General features: G+C 48.4%; 1 protein-coding gene across 1 annotated transcript; it reads right to left on the bottom strand.

Annotated features, from left to right (window-relative positions):
• Positions 1 to 930: 930 nt before the first annotated feature.
• On the bottom strand, positions 931 to 19,687 carry LOC127577776 (dispanin subfamily A member 2b-like). The gene is made up of 2 exons (XM_052029326.1): positions 19,464 to 19,687; positions 931 to 1,334 (listed from the first exon to the last, which is right to left on the bottom strand). Exons 1-2 carry the CDS (start codon positions 19,620 to 19,622, stop codon positions 1,170 to 1,172), a joined length of 324 nt encoding a protein of 107 aa, XP_051885286.1. The 5' UTR covers positions 19,623 to 19,687; the 3' UTR covers positions 931 to 1,169.
• Between the last annotated feature and the right edge of the window lie 430 nt (positions 19,688 to 20,117).

The following is a 20,117-nucleotide window of genomic DNA, read 5'->3' as shown; positions in this document are numbered from 1 at the left end:
CAAGAGGACCAATTTTTTCCCTTGCTTCCCTTTCCCTCTTTATAGCTATAGAAACCCTTGGGATTCTCTTTCACCCTTTCAGCCAGAGCAACCTCATGTCCTCTTTTTGCCCTCCTGATTTCTCTCTGAAGTGTTCTCTTGCATATCTGATACTCTTCATTTGATCCTGCCTATACACGATATGCGCTACCTTTTTCTCTACCAGGGCCTCAATATCCCTTGATAACCAAGGTTCCCTAAACCTTGCCTTTTATTCTAACAGGAACATAAAGATTCTGTACTCTCAATATTTCACTTTTGAAAGCCTCCCACTTACCAAGCATCTCTTTTCTGGAAAACAGCCTATCCCAATCCATGCCTGCCAGATCCCTTCTGATGCCATCAAAATCAGCTTTACTCCAATTTAGAATCTCAACCCAAGGACCAGTCCTATCCTTCTCCATAATTATCTTGAAACTAATGAAATTATGATCACTGGATCCAAAGTGTTCCCCTACACACACTTCTGTCACCTGCCCTGTCTCGTTCCCTAAGAGGTGATCCAGTATCACGTTCTCTCTAGTTGGGACCTCTACATATTGATTAAGGAAACTTTCCTGAGCACATTTGACAAACTCTACGCCATCCAATCCTTTATAGTCTGGGAGTCCAAGTCATATGTCTCCATGACACAAACTTTTAATTGCATAAGAAAAACAGCATTATGCACTTGTACCTGATGCTCTAATACCCTCAGTAACTCCCAACAATATTTTCAGTCATAGCTATTTTTCAGTTCATGGGAATAAATTCAAGTAACTCCATATATTGTAATAGGCTCTTGTGAATTGCCTTATTGAATGTCTTCTGAAAATCCATACACATGGTGAGTGAAATAAAAACAGAAAACTAAATTCAAAAACCCCACCAATAATCTTCAAATCTCCAACATGTTGTCAATGACTTTATTAATACCATCCAAGCCACATCTTGTCCCCATTTTATAGAACAGAAATCTGTAATATTGCAAGGTGATTAAGTATATTGGGCCTCCATGGAGATTACAGAGAAAAAAAGCAATAGCTGAACAATACATCAAGAAATTAAAGAGCTCCATCATAAGACCACTCCTGCCATGGCCAATAAACTGCTGTGACCATCACTTCTCTTCCCACCTTCAATGTGTGGGACTATTTCAGGCTTCTCATCACGCTAATTGTTCCAGTAGCTACCAATCCAATGAAGATTATGAAGACAATAATGCTGAGCAATGTAGCTGCAATGTTGAGTGACCGTGCTGTAGACCCATAATGCTGAGCTCCTTCTATGTCACCAACAACTTTTCGATCTCTGGACTAAAAGAAAACAAGTGTAAATAAATAAGCTTCGGAACAATACAGTGTGCAAGCAGCCCATCCTGACCACCAGGTTAGTGATACCTAATTGGTAGCTGACTAGTTGTCTGGTTGTCCTTTACTGCAGCTACTCATTTTATTTCAAAATACACTTGACTCATTAGAAATTCTAAAATGTATAAACGCAGTTCAAGCCAACAATTTTCATAATCAGAAATGTTATTCCATTACTTAAACACATCATCAGGTAGCATCCACTTACAAACTTAAGTAAAGGTTTTAATGCAAATTTGAAATAATCTGCAGGCAATAGCAGGACATTCCAAAACTGTGGCTCTTCCCCATAAGGCCCCTACAGCTTACTTACACAGGACATCTCTGCAGGAGTTCCAGGCCTAACCATTTTCAGCTGCTTCATCAATGACTACCTTCAATCAAAGTCAGACTATGGATGTTCACCGATGACTGCACAACGTTCAAAACCATTCGTGAATCTTCAGATAATGAAGCAGTCCACATCCAAATGCAGCAAGACCTGGACAATATCCAGGCCCTAGCTGACAGGTGGCAAGTAACATTTGCACCACACATCGCTTGATCAAAATCCTGGAACTCTTCCCTAATAGCATTGTAGGTATATCCACACCTCAAGCACTGCAGAAGATCAAGAAGGCAGCTCACCACCACCTTCTCAAGGGGAATTAGGGATTCGCAATTAAATGCTGGCTCAGCTTGCGAAGCCCACATCCCTTGAATGAATAATAAAAAAGTTGGATTAAAACACAGTCCTCGCTGTCCAGGACGCACACAGCCCCCGCTGTCCAGGATGCACACAGCCCCTGTGCTAATTACAGACCCTGAGGCGTCCAGTGAGCCAGTGGTTGCCACATGCTCCCTTCCATGGATACCAGGGCACAGATGTATTCTCAGAAGAGGGCAAGTTGTCAGTTCTGAGAGACACCCCTTCCCTGACTCTGCTGCCCAAGTCTGTGAATGGCCACTCTGACTAGGCCCAGTAGCAAATCAACAAGGAGGTGCCACAACCAACTCTGCGTGCCAAAAGGGGCTGAAGTGCAAGCAGGAGCGGCCCTTTCAATGACTCAAACAGTAACTGCAACTTCTCAAACTCATGTTATACTGCACATGAAACAACTGACTGCAGTCCTTAATCAGGAGACACAGAACCACAGCAGAGACCCAATGCTTCCTCTTTTCCCAGAAGAAACCCATCAGACTCCTCTAAATCTTGGTGATAAAGGCAAGGGGTGGGACCAAATTGACTAATCGTTAACAGCTTGGAGGTCATCAGTTGGTCAGTTTACAACTAGTACTCAGCCGCGGCAGGAAAGCACTCAGAGCAGTCCTGTACAACTTTCTAGCCAGATGTTGACTTTCACCTCCAGTTTGATGACCAGGCGGTTTCAGTGTGGATCTCATGGAAATGGTATCATCTCCTCTGGCGAACTCCATCTGCTACTGATCTACTTAAGAGTCTGGAACAGTTCTCCCAATTGATCTGTTTGGCGGATGTGGCAAAAAAGAACAGCTGACGATACCTACCTCCCAATAGGAGACAGAGGAACTGATATGTAGAAAGATTATGGAAAGGTGTAAAAGCAGCAGGGATGTCTTAGTGAGTGACTTTAACTTCCCCAGTATTGACTGGGATTTCCTTAGGGCAAGAGGTTTAGAGGGGAAGAATCACTTCAGTGCACTCAAGTGGGTTTCCTAAAACAGTACTTGGAATGTCCAACTAGAGAACTGTCCATAACAAAACTTGTTTTGGGAAATGAGCCCGGCCTTTCATTGGGGGAGCATTTTGGGAACAGTGATTACAACTCCTGAAGTTTTAAGGTAGTTAAGAATATGTCTGTACCTTGTGGGAAAGTACTAAATCAGGGAAGGGCAAATTATGACATTTAGACAGGAGCTAGGGGGAGTAATTGGGAGCAGCTGTTATCAAGAAAGTCCAGCATGGTACTGTAGCAGTTAGCGTAACACTATTACAGCGCCAGCGACCCGGGTTCAATTCCATGTTCTCCCAGTGTCTGTGTGGGTTTCCTCCAAGTGGTCCGGTTTCCTCCCACATTCCAGGTTAGGAAGTTGTGGGCATACTATGTTGGCGCTGGAAGCATGGCAACACTTGTGGGCTACCCCCAGACCACTCTGTGCTAAAGGTGCATTTCACTGTGTGTTTCGATGTACATGTGACCAATGAAGATATCTTATCTTATATCTTATATGACATGTAGGAGTTGTTTAAAGATCAGATGCTCAGAATTTAGGACCAGTATGTTCCAGTAAGGAGCATGGACAAGGATGGCAAGGTAAGGGAATCTTGGATGACAAGAGAGGTTATGAATTGAGTCGAAAAGAAAAAGGAAGCATATGTAAGGTTTAGGAATCTAAAATCAGACATGGCCCTTGAGGAATATAACGATAGCAGGAATGAGTTAGGAAGGCTGAAAGGGGCCATGAAATGTCCTTGGCAAGTAGGATTAAAGAAAATCCTAAGGCAATTTATACTTACATTAAAAACAAGAAGATAATTAGGGAGACAGTAGGACCACTCAAGGATAAAGGAGGGAATTTATGCTCGGAGTCAGAGGATGTGGGCAAGGTACCAAATGACCCCTTTGCACTAGTATTCTCCAAGGAGAAAGACATAGAACAGTACAGCACCAAACAGGCCCTTTAACGCACAATGTTGTGCTGAACTAATTAAACTAGTAATTAAATGTCAAACTAAACTAATTCCCTCTGCCTACACAATGTCCATATCCCTTTGTTCCCTGCACATTCATAGAACGTAGAACACTACAGCACAGTACAGGCTCTTTGGCCCACGATGTTGTGCCAACATTTTATCCTGCTCTAACATGTATCTAGCCCTTCCCTCCCACATAGCCCTCCATTTCTCTATCATTCATGTGGCTATCTAAATGTCCCTAATGTATTTGCCCCCACAACCTCTGCTGGTAGTGCGTTCCACGTACCCACCACTCTGTGTGTAAAAAACTTACCCAACATCATACCTTCCTCCAATCACCTTAAAATTATGTCCCCTCGTGTTAGCTATTTTTACCCTGGGAAAAAGTCTCTGACTATGCCTAACAAAGAGCCTCTTAAATGCCTCTATTGTATTTACCTCCACTACCACCCCAGCACCACTCTCTTTGTAGAAAAAAAACTTGCCCCACACTGTCGGAGCGGGCGGCTGAGTGAGAGGGAGCAGAGTGTTCTGGGCTTTGGCTCAAGGGGCTTCGGCGTAAAGGGGCGAGGAAAGGTAGGTGACTTGAGTTAAGGAAGGAGTATGAGTGCGGTTTCCTGTCCTCAGTGTCAGATGTGGGAGTTCCTGGAGCCTCCCTGCCTCCGGGAAGGCAACGTCTACGCCCGGTGTGTTGAGCTGCAGCTGCAGCTCCTGAAGGACCGTGTCAGGGAACTGGAGATGCAGCTCGATGACCTTTGTCTGGTCAGGGAGAGTGAGGAGGAGTTATAGGCAGTGGTCACACCAGGACCATCAGAATCAGGCAGTTGGGTCACAGTCAGGAGGGGGAAGGGGAAGGGGAAGAGTCAGGTACTAGAGAGTACCCCTGTGGCTGTACCCCTTGACAATAGGTACTCCTGTTTGAGTACTGTTGGGGGAGACAGCCTAACTGGGGGAAGCAACAGTGGCAGTGTCTCTGGCACAGAGCCTGGCCCTGTGGCTCAGATGGGTCGGGAAGGAGTGAGGAGGGCAATAGTGATAGGGGACTCTATAGTTAGGTGGGCAGACAAGCGATTCTGTGGACACAGGAAGGAAACTCGGAAGGTAGTTTGCCTCCCAGGTGTCAGGGTCCGGGATGTTTCAGATCGTGTCCAAGATATCCTGAAGGTGGAGGGAGAACAGCCAGAGGTCGTGGTACATATTGGTACCAACGACATAGGTAGGGAAAGGAATGAGGTCCTGAATAGAGACTATAGAGAATTAGGAAGGAAGTTGAGAAGCAGGACCTCAAAGGTAGTAACTTCCGGATTACTGCCTGTGCTAAGCGACAGTGGGTATAGGAACAGAATGAGGAAGAGGTTAAATGCGTGGTTGAGGGATTGGAGTAAGGAGCAGGGATTCAGTTTTCTGGATCATTGGGGCCTCTTTTGGGGCAGGTATAACCTGTTCAAAGAGGATTGGTTGCACTTGAATCCCAGGGGGACCAACAAACTGGCGGGGAGGTTTGCTAAGACTACTAGGGAGAGTTTAAACTAGAATTATTGGGGGGTGGGATCCGTACTGGAGAGACTGGGGAAGAGGTGTTTGGCTCTCAAATAGAGGAAGCTAGGAGTAAGCACCATAGGCAGGTAATAGAGAAGAGTTCAGACAGGCTTGAGATGTGTCTATTTTAAGGCAAGGGGTATTGTGAACAAGGCGGATGAGCTTAGAGCTTGGATCAATACTTGGAGCTATGATGTGGTGGCCATTACAGAGATTTGGATGGCTCCGGGGCTGGAATGGTTGATTCAAGTGCCGGGTTTTAGATGTTTCAGGAAGGACAGGGAGGGAGGCAAGAGAGGTGGGGGAGTGGCACTGTTGATCAGAGACAGTGTCACGGCTGTGGAAAAGGTGGACGTAGTGGAGGGATTGTCTACGGAGTCTCTGTGGGTGGAGGTTAGGAACAGGAAGGGGTCAATAACTTTACTGGGTGTTTTTTATAGGCCGCCCAATAGTGACAGGGTTATTGAGGAGCAGATAGGGAAGCAGATCCTAGAAAGGTGTGAGAATAACAGAGTTGTTGTGATGGGGGATTTTAATTTCCCAAACATCGACTGGCTTCTCCAGACAGTGAGGGGTTTAGATGGGGTGAAGCTTGTTAGGTGTGTTCAGGAAGGGTTCTTGACACAGTATGTAGATAGACCTACAAGAGGAGAGGCTGTGCTTGATTTGATATTGGGAAATGACCCTGGTCAGGTGTCAGATCTCTCAGTGGGTGAACATTTTGGTGATAGTGATCATAATTCTATCTCCTTTACGTTAGCACTGGAGAGAGATAGGAACAGACAGACTAGAAAAGCGTTTACTTGGAGTAAAGGGAATTGTGAGGCTCTCAGGCAGGAAATTGGAAGATTAAGTTGGGAACAGATGTTCTCTGGGAAAAGTACGGAAGATATGTGGCAAATATTCAGGGGATATTTGTGTGGAGTTCTGCAGACATGTTCCGATGAGACAGGGGAGTCATGAGAGGATACAGGAACCATGGTGTACGAAGGCTATAATAAATCTAGTCAAAAGGAAAAGAAAAGTATACAAAAGGTACAGAGAGCTAGGTAATGTTAGAGATCTGGAAGAGTACAAGGCTAAAAGGAAGGAACTTAAGAAAGAGATTAGGAGAGCCAGAAGGGGACATGAGAAGGCCTTGGCGGGCAGGATTAAGGAAAACCCAAAGGCGTTCTACAAGTACGTGAAGAGTAAGAAGATGAGATGCAGAAGGATAGGGCCTATCAAGTGCAGCAGTGGGAAAGTGTGTATGGATCCGGAAGAGATAGCAGTGGTACTTAATGAATACTTTACATCAGTATTCACCACGGCAAAAGATCTGGGCGATTGTAGTGGGGACTTGCAGCGGCCTGAAAAGCTTGAGCATGTAGATATTAGAAAAGAGATGGTGCTGAAACTTTTGGAAAGCATCGAGTTCGATAAGTTGCCGGGAGCGGATGAGATGTACCCCAGGTTGCTGTGGGAGGCGAGGGAGGAGATTGCGGAGCCTCTGACAATGATCTTTGCATCGTCGATGGAGACAGGAGAGGTTCCAGAAGATTGGAGGGTAGTGGATGTTGTTCCCTTATTCAAGAAGGGGAGTAGGGATAGCTCAGGGAATTATAGACCGGTGAGTCTTACCTCAGTGGTTGGTAAGCTAATGGAGAAGATCCTGAGAGGTAGGATTTATGAACATTTGGAAAAGTATAATATGATTAGGAATAGTCAGCATGGCTTTGTCAAGGGCAGGTCCTGCCTTACGAGCCTGATTGAATTTTTTGAGGATGTGACTAAGCACATCGATGAAGGGAGAGTAGTAGATGTAGTGTATATGGATTTCAGCAAGGCGTTTGATAAGGTACCCCATGCAAGGATTATGGAGGTGGTGAGGAGACATGTGATCCAAGGGGACATTGCAGTGTGGATCCAGGACTGGCTGGCCCACAGAAGGCAAAGAGTGGTTGTTGAAGAGTCGTATTCTAAGTGGAGGTCAGTGACCAGTGGTGTACCTCAGGGATCTGTACTGGGACCCTTACTCTTTGTGATTTTTATAAACAACCTGGATGAGGAAGTGGAGGGGTGGGTTAGTAAGTGTGCAGATGACACGAAGGTTGGGGGTGTTGTGGATAGCTTGGAGGGCTGTCAGAGGTTACAGAGGGACATAGCTAGGATGCAGAGTTGGGCTGAGAAGTGGCAGATGCTGTTCAACCCAGATAAGTGTGAAGTGGTTCATTTTGGTAGGTCAAATATGTTGGTGGAATATAGTATTCATGGTAGGAATCTTGGCAGTGTGGAGGATCAGAGGGACCTTGGGGTCCGAGTCCATAGGATGCTCAAAGCGGCTGCGCAGTTTGACTCTGTGGTTAAGAAGGCATATGGAGTACTGTCCTTCATCAATCGGGGAATTGAATTTAGGAGCCGAGAGGTATTGTTGCAGCTATATAGGTCCCTGGTCAGACCCCACTTGGAGTATTGTGCTCAGTTCTGGTTGCCTCACTACAGGAAAGATGTAGAAGCCATAGAGAGGGTGCAGAAGAGATTTACAAGGATGCTGCCTGGAATGCGGAGCATGCCTTATGAAAGTAGGCTGAGGGAACTCGGCCTTTTCTCCTTGGAGAGACGGAGGATGAGGGGGGACCTGATAGAGGTGTATAAGATGATGAGAGGTATTGATCGGGTAGATGGTCAGAGGCTTTTCCCCAGGGCTGAATTGGTGGCCACAAGAGGACGTAGGTTTAAGGTGCTGGGGAGTAGCTATACAGGAGATGTCAGGGGTAAGTTTTTTACTCAGAGAGTGGTGAGTGCGTGGAATGGGCTGCTGGAAATGGTGGTGGAGGCGGATATGATAGGGTCTTTCAAGAGACTGTTAGATAGGTACATGGAGCTGAGTAAAATGGATATGGGTAAGCCTAGTAATTTCTAGGGTAGGGACATGTTCAGCACAGCTTTGTGGGCCGAAGGGCCTGAATTGTGCTGTAGTTTTTCTATGTTTCTATGAATATACCCCCTCTCACCTTAAATGCACAACCTCTAGTTTTAGACATTTTGACTCTGGCAAAAAGATATTGGCTGTCTACTCTATCTATCCACCTCATAATCTTATAAACTTTGGTCAGGTCACCCCTCAGTCTCTACCACTCAAGAGAAAACAACACAAGTTTATCCAACCTCTCCTGATAACACATGCCCTCTAATCCAGGCAGTATCCTGGTACACCTCTTCTGTACCATCTCTAAAGCCTCCACATCCTCCCTATAATGAGGCAACCAGAATTGAACTAGATGTGTCTTAACTAGTTATTTTTATATACAGCTGCAACATGACTTCCTGACCTCAATGCCTTGATTAATAAAGGCAAGCATGCCACCCTATCGACTTGTGCAACTACTTTCAGGGAGCTATAGTCTTGGACCCCAAGATCCCTCTGTACCTCAACACTGTTAAGGGTCTTGCCTTTACATTTAATCTCCCAAAAGTGCAACATCTCACACTTGGCAGGATTAAACTCCATCTGCCATTTCTCCACCCATGTCTGCAACTGATCTATATGCCTTTGTATCCTTTGGCAATCTTCTACAGTATCCATAATGCCACCAATCTTTGTATCGTCTGCTAACTTACGAACCCACCCATCCACAGTTTGCAGATGACAAAGATTGGTGGAGTTGTGGACAGTGAAGAAGGTTGTCAAAGGACACAGCAGGATATAGATCAGTTGCAGATATGGGTGGAGAAATGGCAGATGGAGTTTAATCTGGGCAAGTGCAAGTACTGCATTTTGGGAGGTCAAATGTAAGGGGAAAGTATACAGTTAATGTCATGACCCTTAACAGCACTGATGTACACAGAGATATTGGGTTCTAAGTCTATAGCTCCCTGAAAGTGGCCATGCAAGTAGACGGGATGGTAAAGGCGGCATATACAGTATATGGCAAGCTTGCCTTCATTGGTCGGGGCACTGAGTATTAGAGTGTGGAAGTCATGCTGTAGCTATATAAAACTTTGGTTAGGCCACACTTGGAGTGTTGTGTGCAATTCTGGTTGCCCCATTATAGGAAGGATGTGGAGGCTTTAATTTTCTTTAAATTTTATTTACAGCGTGGTAACAGGCACTTCCGGCCCAACGAGTCCGCGCCGCCCATGAGGTTCACCAAAATGCTGCCTGGACTAGAAGAGGAGGTTGAATACGCCTGGTTGTTTTCTCTGGAGCATCAGAGGGCGAGGGGGGAACTGATGGAAGTTTTTAGAATGAGAGGGATAGGTATACAGTCAGAATCTTTTTCCCAGGGTAGAAATGCCAAGTACTAGAGGACATGCATTTAAGGCAAGAGTGGGAATGTTCAAAGGAAATCTGCAGGGCAATTTTTTTTTTAAATACAGTGGTAGGAACAGGCTGCCGGGGCAGTAGTGGACGCAGATATGACAGTGGCATTTAAGAGGCTGTTAAATGCATGAATATTCAGGGCAGGAGGGATATGGCCATTGTGTAAGCAGAAGGGATTAGTTTAGTTAGACATTTAATTACTAGTTTAATTAGTTCAGCACAACATTGTGGGCCGAAGGGCCTGTTCCTGTACTGTACTATATTCTATGGACAGGGATAGGAGGGTAGACATAGAATTACAGAATGGTTGCAGCATGAAAGTCTGTACCAGCTCTAGTTCAGCCGGTCCCAGTCCACCTGCCCTCCCCCCATTGCCCTGGATATTCTTTCCTTTCACATACTTACATACTTATCTGGTTCCTTTTGAATCTGGAAATAAATCTGCTTCCACTCTTTCTCCAGAGGGTGTTCAGATCCTCAGCAATCACTGTGTAAAGATTTGCCTCATGTCACTTTTCAAATACCTTCATTCTCTGTTCCCAGGTTCTTGACCCCTCTGTCAATAGGAACACTCTCCATACACTGTGGATTCATTAGGTGTGAGGTGCTCTTGGCACTACCGTATGTGGCACAGCCATAGCCTGTATCCTTTTCCTTCACTGTGATAGTTACCCAAGCCATCTTCTGTTCCATTTGAGGATCTAAGATGGAACACATCCAATGGGTTGAGATGCGCAAGTCTCTAGAGCATGGGGGATAAAGTGTCCTCAACACTGCCCTTGTCCTGATGGCCACCTTTCCGTGTGGCTGTATTAAGCTGTATGTAGAACTGACATAGGCAAACACCAAGGATCTCCAAGTACTGAGGTTCCACCTGTCCCAGTGCAGCACAGGATGGGCCTGACCTTCTGGACATGCAATGTTCCATTCAGTTGGACAATGTTGCACAACATTGACTTTGTAGAAAGAATTCCTTTGACTACAAGTCCATCAGACAATGGTCAGCACAAAATGTCCTAGAGGTCCTGTTGGAGAAGGACTCCATGGATCCTATGGGATTGCTTGCCAAATAGACTGTTAAAACCACCTGGCAGAATGCCTCATGACCAGAACTCACCAACAAGCACAAAGACCTCACTTGGCTGAGAGAGAGAGAGCCCCACACTAGCAGATCCTCCCTGCATGGTTGGAGGCTCACTCCCAAACTCTGCTACTCTGGACAGCTGCCATGAAGATGAAACAATCACCCACCTCTGTGCAGAACAAAATGCACCCCCTCCCCCACAGAACACCCACCCCATCACAGAACCCCCCCAGAACAACACCCCTTTCACAAAACAGCCCCCCTCACAGGACACCCCACCGACAGGACACCCCCCCCCCGAACAACAGCCCACCCCCCCAACAGAACACCCCCCAGAACATCCCCTCACACGACAACAAGCTCCCCCCCTCCCGCCTCGCACGGCGGTGGCGGGAACGTGGGGGGGGGGGAGGGGTTGACGGGAACGGTGGCGGGAACGGGGGTGGGGGGGGCTTTGCCAACAGCTCACCCCTCGCCCCGCACTCACTTTGACCGAAAAGATACTGGCGACGAGCCCCAGGCAGCAGCAGTTCATGTAGGAAAGGTTGAAGAGGGACCAGGCCAGGTGGTCGCGGACGGAGTCGCGGTGAGCCATGCGGGCGATTGCGGCCAATGGCGGGACTTGGTGCTGCGGGAGGGGCCGGACGGGCCGATGGGCGGGGCTTTGGACAGGGGGCGGGGCCTTACTGGAGTCGGTGTGCGGGGCTTGGCGGTGCGCACCCCTCCTCCCCCCTCCCCCCCCAGTTTTTAATTGAGGGGAAAGATCTAAAGGGGCAACTTTTTCACAGAAAGGCTGGGGGTATGGAACAAGTTGCCAGGAGAGGTTGCGGCGGGTACAATTAGAATCTTTAAAAGACATTTAGACAGGCTCGTGGTAAGGAAACGTTCAGAGAGATTTTGCCAAACCCAGGCAATTGGGGTTACCTTAGCGAGGCATCTCAGTCGGCATGAACAGGTTGGGCGGAAGGGCGGAAGGGCTTGCTTTCTTGTTGTACAACTCCGTGAATCTATGAAAATTCTGGGAAGTGGAATTAGTGTGGAGCAGGAATTGACAGTCAGGATGCATGTGATAGACCGAATGGACTGTTTCCATGTTTGGAACCTCGAGTACGTGGAACTATGATGTTGTGGCCATTACAGAGACTTGGCTGTCACAAAGGCAGGAATGGCTGCTGGATATTCTGGGGTTTAAATCTTTCAAAAGAGACAGGGGTGGAGGTAAAAGAGGTGGGGGAGTGTGTTTGCCTATCAGAGACAGTGTCACAGCTGTAGAAAAGGAGAACGTCCTAGTGGGATCGTCTACTGAGTTACTGTAGGTGGAAGTCAGAAACAGGAAGGGAGCGATCACTCTATTAAGAGTATTATACAGATCCCCCAAAAGCAGCAGAGGCACTGAGGAGCAGATTGGGAGGCAGATTTTGGAGAGGTGCAAAAATAACAGGGTTGTTGTCATGGGTGATTTCAACTTCCCTAATATTGATTGGCACCTCCTTAGTGTAAAGGGGATAGATGTGGCAGAGTTTGTTAGGTGTGTCCAGGAAGGATTCCTGACACAGTATGTGAATAGGCCAACTAGAGGAGAGTCTATTCTGGACCTGGTACTGGGCAATGAGCCTGATCAGGTTTCAGATCTCTCAGTTGGAGAGCATTTTGGAGATACTGACCATATCTCCTTGACCTTTACCATAGCCTTGGATAGGAGCAGATGATACGGGAAAGTATTTAATTGGGGGGGGGGGGGAGGTGGGGGAACTATGATTCTATCAGGCAGGAACGAGATCATAAATTGGGAATAAATGTTCTTGGGGAAGTGCACAGTGGAAATGTAGAGGTTGTTTAGGGAGTACTTCCATGGTGTTCTGGATGGGTTTATCCCATTGAGGCAGGGTAAGGATGGTAGAGTGAAGGAACTGTGGTTGTCAAGAGATGTAGAATATCTTGTCAAGAGGAAGAATGAAGTTTACCTGAGGTTTAGAAAGCATGGATAAGACAGGGCTCTGGAGAGTTACAGGATAGCCAGAAGGGAGCTTAAGAATTAACTTAGGAGAGCTAGAAGGGGGCATGAGAAGTCCTTGGCAAGCAGGATCAAGGAAAACCCAAAGGCATTCTACATGTATGTGAGGAATAGGAGGATGACTAGAGTGAGGGTAGAACTGATCAGGGATAAAAGAGGTAACGTGTGCCTGGAGTTGGAAGAGGTAGTGGAAGCCCTTAATGAATACTTTGCTTCAGTATTCACCAGAGACGGAGAGACCTTGACATTTGTTAGGATGGCGTACAAGAGGCTGATACGCTAGGGCATGTCAATGTGAGGAAAGCGGATGTGCTGGAACTGTTGAAAAGCAGGATAGATAAGTCACCGGGGCTGGACAGGATCTATCCAAGGTTATTGTGGGAAGTGAGGTAAGAAATTGCTGTGCCTTTGGTGATGATCTTTGTGTCCTTTCTGGCCACAGGAGTAGTGCCAGATGATTGGAGGGTGGCAAATGTTGTTCTTTTGTTTAAGGAAGGGAGTAAGGATAAGCCTGGGAATTACAGACCAATGAGTCTTACTTCAGTGGTGGGCAAATTGGTATTGATATTGGTTTATTATTGTTATTTGTACCGAGGTACAGTGAAAAACTTGTCTTGCATACTATTCGTACAGATCAATTCATTATACAGTGCATTGAGGTATTACAGAGTACATTGAGGTATAAAATTTAAATTTAAAAGTGTAGAATGATTATTAGTAAAAATGATGAGTAGATCTGCAGAGAGCAGCTTGCAAAGAGTCGGAGAAGATTCTTAGAAACAGGATTTATGGATACTTGGAGAAGCATAGGCTGATTAGAGACAGTCAGCATGGCTTTGTGAAGGGCAGGTCGTGCCTCACGAGCCTGATTGAATTCTTTGAGGATGTGACAAAGCACATTGATGAAAGTAGAGCAGTGGATGTGGTGTACATGGTTTTTAGTAAGGTGTTTGATAAGTTTCCTCATGGAAGGCTCATTCAGAAAGTCAGGAAGCATGATATCCAGATAATCTTGGCTATGTGGACTCAGAATTGGCTTGCCTGTAGAAGACAGAGGGTGGTGCTAGATGGAGCATATTCTGCCTGGAGTTCGGTGACCAGTGGTGTTCTGCAGGGATCGGTTCTGGGTTCCCTGCTCTTTGTGATTTTTTTTATAAATGACTTGGATGAGGATGTGGAAGGGTGGGTTAGTAAGTGTGCTGATGATACAAAGCTTGATGGTGTTGTGGATAGTGTAGAAGGTTGCTGTAGATTACAACAGGATATTGATAGAATGCAGAGCTGGGCTGAGAAGTGGCAGATGGAGTTCAAACAGATAAGTGTGAAGTGATACATTTCGGGAGATTGAATTGGTAGGCAGAATACAAGATTAATGGCAGGACTCTTAGCAGTGTGGAGGAACAGAGTGATCTTGGGGTCCACGTCCATAGATCCCTCAAGGTTGCTGTGCAGGTTGATAGGTTTGTTAACCATAGAACCACAGAACCATAGAACAATACAGCACAATACAGGCCCTTTGGCCCACCATGTTGTGCTGCCCTACGAACCACACCTAAGACTATCTAACCCTTTCCTCCCACATATCCCTCTAACTTAATTTCCTCCATATGCTTATCTAACAATCTCTTGAATTTGTCCAATGTATCAGCCTCCACCACCACCCCAGGTAGCGCATTCCATGCACCAACCACTCTCTGGGTGAAAAACCTCCCTCTGACATCTCCCTTGAACTTCCCACCCAATACCTTAAAGCCATGTCCTCTTGTTTTGAGCATTGGTGCCCTGGGAAAGAGGCACTGGCTGTCTACTCTATTTATTCCTCTTAATATCTTGTATACCTCTATCATGTCTCCCCTCAGCCTCCTTCTCTCCAATGACTAAAGCCCTAGCTCCTTTAGTCTCTCCTCATAATCCATACTCTCTAATCCAGGCAGCACCCTGGTAAATCTTCCCTGCACCCTTTGCAATGCCTCCACATCCTTCCTATAATGAGATGACCAGAACTGTACACAGTACTCTAAGTGTGGCCTAACCAGAGTTTTGTAATGCTGCATCGTCACTTTGCGGCTCTTAACCTCGATCCCCCGATTTATGAAAGCTAACATCCCATAAACTTTCTTAACTACCCTATCCACCTGCAAGGCAACTTTCAGTGATCTGTGGATATGAACCCCAGATCCCTCTGCTCCTCTACACTGCCCAGAATCCTGCCATTTACCTTGTACTCTGCATTGGAGTTTGTCCTTCCAAAGTGTACCACCTCACACTTCTCTGGATTGAACTCCATCTGCCACTTGTCAGCCCAGCTCTGCATCCTGTCAATATCCCTCTGCAAGCTTCGACAAGATTCAATATTTGCTTTATTGTCATTTCTCTGAGTATTTACATACACAAAAAAACAAAATACTGTTTCTCACCAGCTGATATCAGTGCAACAAAAAGAACAGTGATAAATATCTAAAATAGCCCTCCACACTATCCACAACACCACCAATCTTTGCGTCATCTGCAAACTTGCTAACCCAGCCTTTCACCCCCTTATTTAAGTCATTAATAATTATCACAAAAAGTTGAGGTCCCAGAACCAATCCCTGCGGGACACCGCTAGTCACAGCCCTCCAATCTGAATCTAAATAAGAAGGCATATGGTGTGTTGGCCACCATTAGTCGGGGTATTGAGTTCAACAGCCATGAGGTAATGTTGCAGCTCCATAAAACTCTTGTTAGACCACACTTGAGTATTGTGTTCAGTTCTGGTTGCCTCATTATAGGAATGATGTGGAAGCTTTAGAGAGGGTGCAGAGCAGATTTTCCAGGATGCTGCCTGGATTGGAGAGCATGTTTTATGATAGGTTGAGTGAGATAGGGCTTTACTCTTTGGAGAGAAGGACGATGAGAGGTTTACAAGATAATAAAAGGCATAGATCAAGTGGACAGGCAGAGACTTTTCCCAGGGCAACAATGGCTACCATGAGGGGGCATAATTTTAAGGTGATTGGAGGAAGATATAAGGGGGATGTCAGGGATAAGTTTTTTTACATAGAGAGTGGTTGGTGCATGGAACACATTGCCTGCAGAGGTTGTGGGGTCAGATACATTAGGGACATTTAGGATATTCTTAGATAGACACATGAATGATATAGGAATGGAAGGCTATGTGGGAGGGAAGGGTTAGATAGATATTAGAGCAGGATAAAATGTCGGCACAACATTGTGGGCCGAAGGGCCTGTACTGTGCTGTAGTGTCCTATGTTCTATGTCCTAAATTCCACTTCCCATCCCCTGGCCCCCATTTGGTCCAGATCCCCTTGTAAACTTAGATAACCCTCTTCACTTGAATCACCAATGGACAGAAGGCTACAGGCTAAAGTGGTACTGTGTAGATGGGTACCTGATGGGTATCCTGGACGATTGGCCAAAGGGTGTGTTTCTGTGCTGCAGGACTCTATAATCTGCCATTGGGAAACGCAGCCACAGATTGAACCCTCTCACCGGATCACACCTGGAAATCCAGTCCAGCCTTCCTGATTATCAGGATTCAAGTCACAGTCGGGATTGCACTCGGGTTTAACCCAGCTGCAACATCTCACTTGGAGGTTTAACACGCCCAGGGTAGGGGACCCAGCTTCTTAAACACCCCACTTCCCCCAGAGACTGCATCAGGAGTTCTAACCTTCCCACTGGAATACACCTGGGGATTGAAAACACCTGCGGAAAGTACATCCCATGGGCGGGGAACACGACCCAGAATTTAACTCACCTGGCAGAGATTTAACACCCCGACAGAACGTTACTAGCAATGTCATGCGCTCTCGGAGAACACACCGAGAGTTGCCGAGAGGACTTAATGCATTCGGCGAATCACAAAATGCGGATTTAATTTACCTGTCGGAAATTCACGCGGAGGTGTAATGCAAACTGTGGGCGCGCTCCCGCAGCAAATTGAACTCCACGCTTGAAGTGCACCAGGAGATTTATTCCCAACGCTGTCAGACTCGGGATTTAATTTGCTCACAACAAACACACCCGGGAAACTATTTCTCCCGTGGTGAGAGCGCCCGAGGGGTACACAGCTGGGATTCCACATACCCGCGGGATCTAATCTCGGGGTTTATTCCATGTGCAGGGATCGGAATTGATCTCATCCGAGTGACTGGCACCCGGGGTGTAACACATCCAGCTCTGAAAATACCCCCGGGAATTTAACCCGAGAACGCATCCGTCATTTAACGCGCCCGCGGAGACTGCGCCAGGGAGTTTAATCCACCCGGAGAACGAAGCGCGGATCTGATGCATCCACGAAAAGAGGCTCTGAGAATGAACGGGCGCGAGGCGAAAACAGCCAGGAATTTAACCAGATGCCCTGGGGATATTATTCGCCCACCAGAAGCTTTAACCCATCCGGCTGGGCAGCAGTAATTAGCCTGGGTCCAACCCACGGGGATTTAACACACCTGCGTGTGTTGCGCCCTAGAAATTAAGCATCCGCCGATATCGCTTCCAACCTGCACAGCGCGCACTGAGAGTGTTGTAACACAGCCGCGGGAAGGCTACCCATGGTATAGAACCCACATAGGAAAACACCTGGGCAATTAACGGTGAATATATCTGGCGGTGTAATCCACGGGTGATCAGTCCCACCCGCGGGTGGGCGCCCGGGGTTTATTACCCCACCCCCCAACCCTCCCCTCGAGTACGAAGCCCGGGGTCTATTTCCTTCCTGGCCCTACGGAGCCCAGGGGTTTATCACCCTCTCACCTCGGGTACGAGCCTAGGTAAATACCCCCGCCCTCGCCTCGAGTACGGAGCTCGGGGGTTTATCCATCCCCGCCTCGGGTACGAGCCTGCGGGTTTATCACCTCCTCGAGTACGGAACCTGGGGGTTTATTTCTTCCCCCCGCCCGGGTACGGAGCACGGGGCTTAATTCCCCCACCTCGGGTACGGAACTGGGGGGTTTATTCCCCTCTCCCCCGGGTTACGGAGCCCGGCTGTTAATCCCCCGGCCTCGGGTACAGAGCCCGGGGGTTTATCCCCACGCCTCGGATACGGGGCTCGGGGGTTCATTCCACCCCCAGGGTTACGGAGCTCGGGGGTTTATTTCGCCCCCCCCCGGGTTACGGAGCCCGGGGGTTTATTCCGCCCTCTCCTCGGCTACTGAGCCCAGGGGTTTATCACCCCCTCAACGGGTACGAGCCTGGGTAAAAAACCCCGCCCTCGCCTCGAGTACGGAGCTCGGGGTTTATCCATCCCCCTCGCCTCGGGTACGAGCCCGCGGGTTTATCACCACTCCCTCCTCGAGTACGGAGCTCGGGGGTTTATTCCCGCCCCCCCCCCCCGGGTTTCGGAGCCCGGGGGTTTATTCCGCCCTCTCCTCGGCTACGGAGCCCAGGGGTTTATCACCCCCTCACGTCGGGTACGAACCTGGGTAAATCCCCCCTCGCCTCGCCTCGAGTACGGAGCTCGGGGGTTTATTCCCCCCTCCCCCGGGTTACGGATCCCGGGGGTTTATCACCACGCCTCGGGTACGGAACCCGAGGGTTTATTCCGACCTCTCCTCGGCTCCAGAGCCCAGGGGTTTATCACCCCTCACCTCGGGTACCAGCCTGGGTAAATACCCCCTCGCCTCGCCTCGAGTACGGAGCTCGGGGGTTTATCCATCCACCTCACCTCGGGTACGAGCCCGCGGGTTTATCTCCACTCCCTCCTCGAGTACGGAGGCCGGGGGTTTATTCCCCCCACCTCCGGTTACGGAGCCCCGGGGTTTATCCCCCGCCTCGGGTATGGAGCCTGGGGCTTAATTCCCCCACCTCGGGTTCGGAACATGGGGGTTTATTCCCCCCCCCCGGGTTACGGAGCCTGGGGGTTTATCCTTCCGCCTCGGATATGGAGCCCGGGGGTTTATCCTCCTGCCTCGGGTACGGAGCTCGGGGGTTTATTCCCCTCCCCCCCCGGGTTACGGAGCCTGGGGGTTTATCCTTCCGCCTCGGATACGGAGCCCGGGGGTTTATCCCCACGCCTCGGGTACGGAGCTCGGGGGTTCATTCCACCCCCAGGGTTACGGAGCTCGGGGGTTTATCCTCCTGCCTCGGGTACGGAGCTCGGGGGTTTATTCCCCCCCGCCCTCCCCGGAGCCGGGGCTGTTTGTTCCCCGGCGTCGGGCACGGAGCCCATGGATTTATCACCCTTCTCCAACGTATATACGGCTGTCCTGCGGATTTCTTTCCATAGTCTGGCCGCGGGGAGAGGAGACTCACATGGGGAAGGTTACGCCCCGCGGGGGTCTCTTCCCCTCTCCGTGGGAATCACCTCTCTCCCGCCCGGCACTTTTGTCCTGTGCCCGGCGGTCTCCCCGCATCGCCGAGTCTCCTCCCTTCCACCCCGTCCGCCAGCCTCGCCTCTCCCCAGCAGTTGTCACCCACCCCAGTCTCAATATTCTTTCCCCCTCCTTGGGGTCCCTGCATCACCGCTCCGCACTCACTTTGACCGAGAACACCATCGCGGTGAAGCCCAAGCAGCAGATATTCATGTAGAGAAGGTTGAAGATGGACCAAGGCAGGTGGTCGCGGACCGGGAGCGCGCCGGACGCCACCTGGACGGTGCGAGGACTCATTGGCATCTGGTCACCTCGGTACTCCATGCTGCACTGGTGCGGGACACGGTGAGAGCTCAGACACTATAGTTACTGCTCAGAGTGGACTGTGAAAGGCGGGGCTTCTCAAAACCACGTTGCCAACGAACCGCACAAATAAATGACGAATATGATGTGATCGGCCATCAGGGCGACAAGGCATGGTGTTGAGTGTACTCGGACCAGAGGTTTAGGAAGGGGTGGCAAAAGTGGGTGGGATGGGACAACGAGAGAAGGATGAAGTCGGTGCTCTATTTCCCACGCCTCAGAAGCTACAAAACTCAAGTTGAAGTAAGTCCTCCTGAGGGACTGGGTGTTGGAGGGAACGAATGTTAGAGGGGTGAGGGGTGGCGGAGCGTTGCTCGGGTCTCTGGCCCTGGGTGATGTTGAACTTCCTGAGTCTGGTTGGCTCCGCACAAGTCAGAGCAAGTGGAGAGTGTTCCAACACACTGCTGACTTTTTTTAATACATATTTTATCCGGAATAAAAATAAAGGAAAAGGAA

The sequence above is a fragment of the Pristis pectinata genome, chromosome 14, assembly GCF_009764475.1.
Source record: "Pristis pectinata isolate sPriPec2 chromosome 14, sPriPec2.1.pri, whole genome shotgun sequence".
NCBI classification, from domain to species: domain Eukaryota; kingdom Metazoa; phylum Chordata; class Chondrichthyes; order Rhinopristiformes; family Pristidae; genus Pristis; species Pristis pectinata.
Note: the sequence above shows the minus strand (reverse complement) of the source record. Positions and strands in the feature narration are given on the sequence as shown.